The sequence below is a fragment of the Otolemur garnettii genome, unplaced genomic scaffold (genome assembly GCF_000181295.1).
Source record: "Otolemur garnettii isolate 467f Iridium unplaced genomic scaffold, OtoGar3 scaffold00317, whole genome shotgun sequence".
NCBI lineage: Eukaryota > Metazoa > Chordata > Mammalia > Primates > Galagidae > Otolemur > Otolemur garnettii.
Genome location: NW_003852712.1, coordinates 235,266 through 246,459, shown reverse-complemented (window position 1 = coordinate 246,459; position 11,194 = coordinate 235,266). Strand labels below are relative to the sequence as shown.

Here is an 11,194-nt window from a genome sequence, read left to right as displayed (position 1 = left end):
TGAAGCTTACTAAACTCTGCTAAAGTTTGCTAAGCTCTATTCTTCTAAGACTGCTTTAGTCTCTCAGACTCTCTCTCTCTCTCCCTTCTGCTAAATAGCCCTCAGGCACCTAAGAGAAATTGTTCCTGAGCCAGGTAACAGCATAGCTATCCACATCCGGAACCTAGATAAGCAGGGGGCTGGAGACATGGCCAGTCCTGGGTCCTGATAAGTGGCAACCACAAAGGGACCCTGACAAGTGGTGTCAGAAGTGGGATGGTGGATTAGCCACTGAGATCTAGTAGACATGGGCTGAAGGGAAAATAAGCCAAGAACAAACAAGAAAAAGAGAAGAGAAATACAAATATATGAGGGAAAAGAAACATCTAAGAAAAAGATAGCCAACAACAGGCTTTCTCATTTGGTTTTTCCTCTTTCCTGCCCTTTGTCTTTCCAAATTCTAACTACTCGGTGGAAAAACTGATAAAAGCCCAAAAGTCTTTAGAGAGGAAAGAGAAAAAGATAGAAGATAGAACTAGAAGATAAGAAGAAACTTTAGTAAACAAAAGCCTTAGGCAAAACAGCAAAGAACAAAGTTTGGGAACCAGTTGTAAGAGTTTATCAAGTTAGGGAAAGGAATCTTTAGTTGCCTTCCCCTATACCAGCGGTTCTCAACCTGTGGGTCACCTAAGACCATCGAAAAACATTTCTGATGGTCTTGGGATACCAGTAGCAAAATTACAGTTATGAAGTAGCAACAACAGTAATTTTATGGTTGGGGGCCACCACAACATGAGGAACTGTATTAAAGGATTGCAGCAGGTTCCTTTAGGAAAGTTGAGAACCACTGCCTATACCAGCTTCCACTTTCAGCAGGAAGCAGCTTTGGAACAACTGATGCCCCCTATCCCTTTAAGGCAATAAAAGGTTCCATTTGAAAGGGAAAGATTGTAAGAGGTAAAAAGGCCAATAGAAAAAGCCAGAAGAGAAAAATCATGGCAAATGAGATATAACCACTAAAAGATCAGTCTTACAGCTAAAGCCAAGAAATGTTTGGCTTAGCAACTCAGATTAAGCAGCCAGAAGATCATCTAAGAAATCCCCCAGTTAACATCAAATTCCATAAAGGTGGGAAGCTAGCCATATGAGAAAAAACTGCTAAAAGAAAAAAAACACAGAATACCAAAGAAAAGAATGGTTTCACTTTAAGTGATCCAGGGAAACAAGAGTATGTAAACTTCCAGGTGTATGCCCCAAGGCAAAGGAATGCCCCAATTCAATAGGAATAAAAGACGTTAAAATAACCCTGTTTCTATGATTCTTTGGTAAAACAATATAATTTATTCAATGTTAGTCCAAGGCAGAATCCTGCTCACAGTGGGTTGCGCCAGACGTAATCCTCACCACAGTGTGCTGGACCTTTGGTGCCCCAGAGACAAATATGGGGAAATTTAAACCAGACCAATAAATGACAATGGAGAAAAAAACAGGTAAGTTTGGGATAAGAAATATGAGATAAGAAATGTAGGAAGCATGAGTAAAACTGAAGCGGAGTCTGCATTAAAGAGACAGGACCTTCGGCCATGATAAAAAGGAATTAGGGAACTCCATTAGAAATAAGGTCTGGATTCAACCACCGAAGGAAAAATTCCGCTAGAAAAGCAGTGTCTTTCTTTGCCCGCTCCTGAAGGCAGAAAGTGGCAAAAGGCCATAGCTTGGGTTTCAAAAAGAAGTAACGAAGGGGTGGAGAAAGCGATAGAATCTCCGTTACCAAAGAATGCGAGCAGAACCTCTGGAAAAGCAGAATTCCTGTTTCAAGTAGTAGGATTTTATGCTACCAAGGACTTCGAGTAACAAAGCCTCTGGAAAGGCGGCAAGATTCTCACTGGCAAAAACTGCAAGGAAAGCGCTATCTTTTGTTCGTCAGTTTATTACAAATTCAAGTAGCAAAGGAAAAGCTTGGCCAGGGAAGCGGGACCTTTGTATTGTAAATTTTCTTAGCCAAAGATTCTCTCAAAGACCTTTAAAGAAATTAACATTATAATCATTGTCATTTCCCTAGCAGCAGCTGAACTTTGAATCTATACAGGGCTTCGTCATTTAAAGAGCCCTTACCTGGAACTTCGAACTTTGACAATCACCATATTCTTTGGCCTAGCAAGAAAAGGGATAGACAACAGGAAGAGGTGCTGCCCTTGCCATATTAAAAATTATTTTGTTTTTGTATAAAAAAGGGGGAAATGTAGCAGCCCGTATAGCCTACGGCTAGGAGGTAAAAGAAACACCTGTACAACTCAATAGAACACTTTGGTGAAAAGGGCATGGGGAGGGATTTAGCTCTCCTAACAAGCAGGAGAGAGCTTGTGAGAGAGCATTAGTGAATTGGCAGTCTCTACACCTGTGGTGGTAAGAGTTACAAGATCACTCTATATTGGGCTGCAGGAGAAGGCAGTCGGGAGCATGCACATTCTATCACGAACCTGCTCACTGTCACTTCTCCTGCCTGCAAAACACCAGCAGGTGTCTCTCTGCTGAAGCTTACTAAACTCTGCTAAAGACCGCTAAGCTCCATTCTTCTAAGACTGCTTTACTCTCTGACTCTCTCTCTCCCTTCTGCTAAAGTAAATTGGCCCTCAGGTACCTAAGAGCAATTGTTCCTGAGCAGATAAGAGCATAGCTGTCCACATACCAACCTAGCAGGGGCCCTGGTACCTGGTGACCAGGAAGGGACCCCGACAAATGTTGCTCTGCTGGCTGGCTTTCCAGAACCTTCTCACCTCATGGCTCATCATCCCCAACTCTGTACTCTTGTACCAGCACACACCAACCCATCAGCAGCCCTCAAAGACCTTTACTCAAATTCTTCCCCCTGCCTAGAATGTTCTTCCCTCTTTCTCTCCCTGCTGCCTCCTTTGTCCTTCAGGGCGCCTCTACCACTGCACAGAACAATCACAATGACCAACATTTACTGAGCGCTGACTACCAGCTGGGCCCAGTTCTGAGCACTTCACAAGTGTTAACTTCTAACTCCCCTGACATTTCTGTGTGGTGGGTGCTGTACTTATTTTTGTTTTACAGACAAATCAACCTAAGTTCAGAGAAAGTTTGTAAGTCACTTGCCAAGGTCACACAGCTAATGGATAGCAGAGTTGTGCTCTTAACCACTACACTAACATCAGAGCTATTGTAAGGATGGCCACCTGGCACAGAAATCCAAGTGGGGAGAAAGACTGGGCAGCTGAAAGGGCCCCATATGTCCTTACCTGTACGGCGCTTCAGGATCACCACTGGGGAGACACCCATGGGAGAGGTATCAGAGAGGGAAGGGCTGTTCTCAGGAGATGTGGCAGGACTAGGAGGGGAGACTTTCAGGCAGTCTGGGGCAGGCTTCTGCAAGAAAAAAGCAATTCGGGGTGGCAGGGTTGGGGGAGAAAGGGCTACACTTCCCAAATCCCTCTCTGTGCCTACTCTCCTTTCTGGCCTCATGACCTCAACTCAGGCCTTGTCTTCTCTCACATGAGCCATCATTCCACCCTCCCTTATAGTGTTACAGTACCAGATTCTTCCATCAAAAATCCCAATAACAATTCTGTTTTCTAAAGTAACTTATAAAGAGCAACGGGCCCAGAGGTGGAGCCCACTTAGCAAAGATAAGAGTGGGACAGAGCAAGCCAAGAGAGTCAATGAGGCTGAAAGGGGGTTAAGGGCACATTGTCTTGGCCTAAGATGGTCACGCCAGAGCTTTCAACAGGGAGCAACAGGACCGTCCCACTGACAGATGAAGATGTGCTACACTTTGGACATTAGCCATGGAGCACTGAACAAGCATTAAATGATACTTGTGCAGGGGAAGGGGGCGATCCGCCAAGTTTGGAAAGAATGAAAGCCCTCTGGGCATGGGAGAAACTGGATATATTTCTGAGCCCTAATTTTGTATCAGGCATCATTCACAGATCTGTACATGAATTGACTTGTTTCATCCTCTCATCTACCCTACGAGGAAGGCGTTACCAGGAACTGTGTCTTACAGGTGAGGCAATCTAGGTTTATGGAAGTCAAAGTGACTGCCCGCGGACCCAGGGAAGGGGTAGAGTTAGGACCAGGTCTTCTATCACCCCAACACAACCACTGAGCTCATCTACCTCTTGCTGAGTGTGCCAGACTTCAGCTGAGCTGCTCCCAGTTATAAAGGCTAATGAGAATTATGGCTTTTTCTAGTAAAAACAAGACATACCTGGCCTTTGGTGGGAGTCAAGGCTTCATCGTCCTCCTCCCCTTCACTGCCCAAGACCCGGGCTGTCTTCCTCGTTGGCCTCTTCACTGGTGAGTCATCAGGCACTCCATTCCACTCTTTCAGTGCTGTTCTGGAAGGTGGGAAAGGAGAAGGGGAAAGGCCATCACAGCAGGCAGTGGAGCCACTGCCCCAAACACTCCAGCTTCTTAACTGTGTTCCTTCTCTTCAAGCATTCAATGAACATTTTCTAGAAGCCTCCTTGGCAAATACTCTACTGCCCATCCATTCATTGATCTACCACTCCATCATGTCTCCAGAAGCTTCCCAAATGCCCACCTCTGATGGGCAATGGTGAGAAGCAAATGGAGTCCCTACCTACGATAGAGACTACCCTGGAACATCTGTTGGGAAATTTTCTTCTAGTCATATAAGCTTCTGAGTTTTAGCAAGGTACATGGTCACCCAGCTAGGGACTGCATGTACCAGGTCCCCCTTCAGCTATGCATGAAGTTCTAAGTTCTGAGCAAGAGCAAGTAAATAGCATGATGGACACATGCAACTTGCTCCTGACTGCTAGTGTCTATGTCCACTCACACCAGGACCTGAGACTCGCTTTGGTAATGCAGGTGAGGGAATCTGGGTCTGGGATAACTTCGGGGTACAGAGCTACCTACCTGCCCTAAATTACCTGAATAGCTCAGAGCCTTACAAGTGAGGAAAAGGCAACTTTTACTTTAACTAAGTCACTGTGACTTTGGATGCTGTTAAAGCAGCTTGACCATACTCCTGACACTGCTCTGAGGAGCTCTGAGTCTGGTAAAGGGCAAAGACACAGACCATCACAATGCAGTGACACACCTACTGATGGAGGTCACTTGGGTGCTCATACCCACGTGTTTCTTCACTCAGAGCTGTCTGATTAAAGAGACCGCATGGACACTGAAAACTCTGCAGCTAAGTCAGTGAGCATCATTACAAAGAATGAAGTGGGTTTGTATGAACTATTGTGGAAAGGGCTTAAAGGCATTTTTGGTGGAAACAAATTGGAAACAACCTAAATATTCACCAATAGGGAAATGATAAATAATTCTTGTGGTATATCCATAAAATGGAATACAAGAAGTTCCTCTATTTATAAATGGAAAAAAATCTCTAAGTCATAATGCTAACTGAAGAAAAGCAAGATGATAAACAGTATAAACAGTATGATCTAATAGAGACTTTAAAAAATTAAACAGGAAATAAGACACCATATGTATATAAATATAGCAATGCATACACTAAAGGGACAGATCTAAAAAATCAAGAGTGTTGAAAAAAATTATGACTTGATTCCTCCCCCTTAGAGCACATTTCATGTATGAGGCATGTGTTTACTCATTAAACCCACACAGAAAGCCTGATGCAGAGTATGACACCCTTTTACACATCAGGAAACTGGGGCATAGTAAGTGAAGTTACTTGCCCAGGGTCAGAATTTAGGGATGTGGACTATGTCTAGAGTCCATGCTCTGGGCAAGCTGATTGGCACAGGGGTGATCATATCACCCAACGCCAAGCAGGGTCTCTCCTGAGAACTTGTGATGTGGATACTAGAATGAACAACATTGCTGTCTTCTAGAAACAGCATCAAGACATGACCAGTGCCCAGTGTCTTTGCCTCATGGAGAAATCTGGTCTAGAATAAAGCCAAGACATGTAGAAACAGAGCCCTGAAAACAACTCTGGCACCCTGGATACAGCTGCTTCTAAAGCTGATTTTGCCTCAGTAAAAAAATGTGTGTGTGGGGGGAAGACCTTTTGGAATTAAGTTTTTAACACTTGCAACTAAGAATTCTGACTGCTAAAGGAAAATATCCACCTTGTCCCGGCCCCATTGCATACTTTGGAGGGGGCTCCATCTCTCTGTTGCTGTTGGATGCCTCCTTCTCAGGTTTCTTCACTTTACCCTCTTTCTTGGGATGGAAAAATGACCTAGAGGAGCATAAGAGGTGGGAAAAAGGGAATGATAACAGCATCAGTACCCTGCTGCCTATCCATGCTGCACTCCTGCAGCTTCCAAATAAAGCAAGACACCTTCCAATTAATTTGAGGTCACCCTTTCCCATCCCCAGCACATAACAGAGGATTTCAAACAACCCCTTTGACTGATAAGGAAACTTAGGCTTAGACAGAGACAATGTTCTACTTATTTTTCTGCTCTGACTTGCCTGAGAGAGGGAACACACCCTAGTTTTCATCCAACAAATATTAACTGAGCACTTATTATATGTCAGGGCCTGTCCCAGGCCTGAGAGATTTGGCAGTAACCCAGACACACAAAGACCCTGACCTCAAGAAGCTAATACTCTAAAATAGGAGGCAAATACTAAGCAAATAACTAAATATAAAATTTCAGGAGGTAAAAGTACTCTAAAAAAATATAAAGCATGGTACCTTCCAATTAACTTGAGATTGCCTAGATTGAGGGGTTTGCTTCGGGAGAAAAGAGTACTGAGGGGGAAAAAAACAGGAATTTAATGGTGAAGAGGACTAGCCAATGCTTCCCTAACCAAGTGATAAATGTTAACTTTATGCCACATTATTGGAATATTATACACCCCTGACATGAGGCAATATCCTTCAGTGGCATCTTTCCCAAAGCCCACAACTCTAGCCTAATTATGATACTATGTATACACTGAAAACAGGGCTATTCCACAGGATACCTTGTTAGTACTCCCCAAGTTGACAAGATCATAAAAAACAAGGGAAGTCTTGAGAAACTGTCATGCGGAGGAGACTGAGGACATTAAAACAAACAAATAAACCCCTGAAGTCTGAATAATCAAGTGTAGAGTTTAATTAATAATAATATACTGATGTTGGGTCCCTAGTTGTTAGAAGTGAGCCATAGTAATTTATGACATCAACAATGGAAAATGGGTGAGGGGTATACAGGAACCCTCTGTTCTATCTGTATAGCTTTTCTATGTATCTAAAATTATTCCTCCTCTCCTCAAAAAAAGAAAGAAAAAGGGAAAAAAAAGCAAAGCAAGTATACAGAAAGCAATCTAAGATGCTATCAGCCCTGGATAAACTATCCCCAGATTTCTCCTCGTACGAGAAAAATGTAACCCAGGACTTGCATAAGCCAGTACCTCCCTAATTTCTGTGGCGGCTATCCAGGTCTAGGTCTGTCTACCATCCATTTCCCAATTCCCTCCCTCTGGCAGCAGCACCCCCCATTTTCTTTCTGGGATGCCTTTTCCCCAGAATTTTTTTTGGCTAGGGCTGGGTTTGAACCCGCCACCTCCGGCATATGGGGACGGCGCCCTACTCCTTTGAGCCACAGGCGCCACCCTTTTCCCCAGAATTTTGTCAACATACAAGATTTGACTGGGCCTGCCCTTGTGGCCACAATCACGGGTGGACACATGATCTGAGCTAGCCAATCACAGCACTGCCATCCCTGTGACTACAATGGCTGGTCCAGGAGAGGCATGTGGCCCAGGCTGGACCAGAGAAACATGACTCTAGATATTGTTGGGACAGCTGGGAGGGAGACACATTTTCACTGGGATCACTAACCCCAGGAAAACCTGAAAGTGATGACAACATTGAAGAAAGTTGAGCTGAACAAGGGAAAGAAACAAATTCCCAGTGACAAAATTTTGACAACTGGATCCAACCAAGCCATTTACTCCAGACAGTTTCAACTACATAAGCCTAGTAAATCCCTATTTCCTGAAGCTAGCTCCTGTTAGCATGTTTCTCAACCTAGATGTCACTGATCCTTAAGGGTGAATTATTCTTGCTTGTGGGGGGCTGTCTTGAGCCATGATGGATGCCTGACCTTTATCTACCAGATGCCAATGGTAAATCCCCATCCTCTAAGTTGTGACAGCAAAAAATGTCTCCAGATATTGCCTGGTGCTCTGTAGAGGACAAAACTGCTGACTGGGAACCACAGAGTTACAGTTTCTGTGCCTTGTGATTAAAAACTTACATTCAATACATATTTTCCATACTACTCATCTTCTGGAAATTTCAACTGGAAATCTAATTAGTCTTGTTTTGTTTTGTTTTTTTAAAGTCACAGATTCAGAGAAAGAAACAGAGGAAATGGGGACAATAAGACTAAGGGGTATGGCAAGGCCCTTACATGATACTTCGCTGCATCTTGGCATCAGAATTCTCCCTTTCTGTAAGTTCTTCTCCTTTCCCGTCAGCTGTTCCTGAAATAAAAATCCAAATGATTGTTGAGGATACTGGCTGTGCATAAAAATCCAAACACATGAAACCCCTTTTTTTAATAAAGAAAATAAAAAAAAGAAACAGAAAAACAAAATCAAGAACGTGATTCTTCAAGAAGAAACTCCTGTTTTTATTAACCAAAATAATTTACTAGTAAGATTAATAAAAGTTTCAAATCAGAAACAGGAAAGATGCCCGCCCTTTCCTCGGCTTTGGCCCTTTTACAGACATACTCATGGTCAGCTTTCTCCCTGCTCAGAAAATTATCGATTATTCACGAAGTCTTAACCTAGACCTGGCCCTTATCACTTACCTCTTCCCACCCCACCTCCCTCCACCTGGGCCCACCCCCTACAGGTGACCCTCCCCAGAATTAACCTGCCCTTTAGCACCACCAGCGGCCCCGCCTCCCCAGCGCGCCCGATTCCCAGCTGGCCCCGCCCACTCACAAACGCTCCTGGCCCCGCCCTTCAACCTTTCTCAGGCCCCTCCCCCTTAAAGCGGCCCCGCTCTTCCAGGCCTTTCCTCAGACCCTGTCGCGTCCAGCTGTCCCTTTCCATGGACTGTCCTTTACTTGGGCCCCTTCCAACAGACACCGGTTTGGTTTCTCACCAGTAGCCTTCAGTCCGCACTCTCCCCTTTCCACCGCGCACTGGGCCCACCCCTTTCCTCCGCAGTCGCCCTAAGCAAGCATTCGGCAGGCTTGTCGCTCTCAGCCTCCCAGCCTGCCCGGGAAGCCCATCTTGCCTTGCTTGGATCCAGGGCACCACTGCCAGGGTAACACACTCGCCTCCGCTCGGTTCAGCTTTGTAGTCCCAAATTCGCGCCACGGCATTCGCGCGCAGACTTCGGCAGGCGGGGCGGGGCCGAGTTGAGGGGCGGGATCTGGGCTCTACAGCGCTGCCGTCGCCTCACTAAGGACCCTGGGAGTTGTAGTGTCTCGTGGGAGACGACCCGGAAAGAGGTGAAGAGGGGAAAGTCCTCCTGCAGAGCACTCTGGGAAACGGTCCCGAGCCTTTCCTGACTCTGGATGAGCGGGAGCGGATGTGACTGCAGGTCCGAGGAGTGACTGGCGGGGAAAGAGGAAGGTAGGTGGAAGAAGCAGTACCAGGCAAGGCGGGAAGAGAGGCGGGAAGCCGCGCGGGGCATCCCGGGAGCACGGGCCGGTCTGTGTCTCGGCGCGGAGCATTGTGGGAAGTAGACGCCGCTCCGGGGCGGGTAGGTGAGTGGGGAGGGGCGGGAAGGGTGCACATCTGGGGGAGGGGAGAGGCACTCCCTAGGTGGGACGATGGGGCTGGGAGGAATTGGGAGGCGGGAGCGGGCTGGAAGGAGACTGCCGGTGGAGGGGGGCGCAGGTGGACATGGTGAGACCATGTGGGGTAAAGAAGCCGGTCTGTAGATGAAGGGCCATGTCTAGAACGAAGACGCACGTTAGGGAGGGTGGTGGCTGTAGCTGGGAGGAGGGGCCACAGCTGGACTAGGAGATGCATGTGAGAAGGAGGGGGACCACAGTCGAATATTGGTGACACTTCGAGGAGAGCTGGCCACAAGTAGGCACACACCTGTAGGCAAAGAATCCATAACTGGATGTGGAAGGCACATCTGGAGATGAGAACGTCTCTGAGAAGGAGAGCCGCAGCTAGATGTAGTTAGTGATCCATCGGGTAGTTAGTGATCCATCGGGTTCACATCTGGGGGAGGGGCTGCATGTCTGAGACACCTCTGGGAAGCAGGGAGCCACAGGTGCATGAAGAATATGACTGATGAGGAGTTCGTGGATGTGGAAAGCACATCAGGAAATGGAACATTTTTAGAGGGGGCACAGCTGGATGTGAATTACAGCTAAGTGTAGACACATGGAATGGGGAATTCCACCTGAACGGGGTACTTGAGGTTACTGCCAATGGTGAGACACATCTGCAAGGGGACCCCAACTGTACCTAATGGTTAAATCTGCTGAGAAGGGTACCAGAGTTGGAATTAGGAATCAGGTTGACAGGCAACAACTAAATAGGGGGTAAGGTGGTGAGGGGAGACCAAAGATAGGGTAAAAATTTATATCTGGGGAAAAATGGGCATCTACTTCCAGGCCCCACTTAGACAGAGTCACCAGCACCAACTGGGCAGGCTGAGAATGGAGAATAGGAGATATTCCCTGAGTGGGGATGGATCTGATATCTAGCTGTTCTTACCACTTCCACTCAGGCCCCCAGAATGGAGCAGCCAGAGCCTCCAGCCTGCACAGCAGCTGGGCAGGAGGAACAGGAGCTGCGGGAACGGGCCTTCTTCTCATGGGCAGAGTTCAGCTGCTTCTTCGACGCATGGTGCCAGCAGCGGCTAGCACTCTTCTTCGTCAAGAGTTCCATGCACCTGGCACGCTGCCGGTGGGCCAGCACACCCCAACTCTACACTCTCATCGATGTGCTCAAGTACAGCTACGTACGGCTGGTGTGCAAGGATGTCCGTGCACCCGCTCGGCCCACCGTGGGGTGCGTAAGCCTATACTGCTGTCCAACTGGGGGAAAGGGAAGCAAGTAGGGAGAGGAATGACAGCTAGAAAGCCCCATACCTAGAGATGCGGGAGAGAGGCCTACTGAGACTGCTAAATACCTTCTAGAGAGGAGGGAGTCAAGGAGGGACACTTCCTGAGAGACAGAGATGGGGGTGAGGGGACAAAGCCACTCAGAGATAGAGACATTGTGAGCTAAACCTATAGATTTTAGGCTCGGCGCCTATAGCTCAACC

At 46.7% G+C, this 11,194-nt stretch overlaps 2 protein-coding genes across 3 annotated transcripts in view; one reads left to right on the top strand and one right to left on the bottom strand.

Moving 5' to 3' along the window:
* The window catches only part of LIG1 (DNA ligase 1), a 40,870-nt gene extending 31,561 nt beyond the window's left edge, over positions 1-9,309 (bottom strand). Inside the window, exons 1-5 of one of the 2 annotated variants that reach the window (XM_023509035.1) lie at positions 9,197-9,309; positions 8,358-8,430; positions 6,098-6,187; positions 4,214-4,343; positions 3,243-3,369 (exon numbers count right to left, since the gene is read on the bottom strand). In XM_023509035.1, the coding sequence (XP_023364803.1) occupies positions 3,243-3,369; positions 4,214-4,343; positions 6,098-6,187; positions 8,358-8,430; positions 9,197-9,284 (508 nt within the window). In that variant the 5' untranslated portion in view covers positions 9,285-9,309. Of the gene's footprint in view, positions 1-3,242; positions 3,370-4,213; positions 4,344-6,097; positions 6,188-8,357; positions 8,431-8,827; positions 8,850-9,196 lie in introns of those variants that run through there. The other variant, XM_012813850.2, reaches the window with a different exon arrangement.
* A 1,231-nt stretch (positions 9,310-10,540) lies between these two features.
* ZSWIM9 (zinc finger SWIM-type containing 9) overlaps positions 10,541-11,194 on the top strand; it is a 15,511-nt gene continuing 14,857 nt past the window's right edge. The window contains exon 1 of the mRNA XM_012813849.2: positions 10,541-10,938. Coding sequence (XP_012669303.1) covers positions 10,664-10,938 — 275 coding nt within the window. The 5' untranslated portion in view covers positions 10,541-10,663. The remainder of the gene's footprint in view (positions 10,939-11,194) is intronic.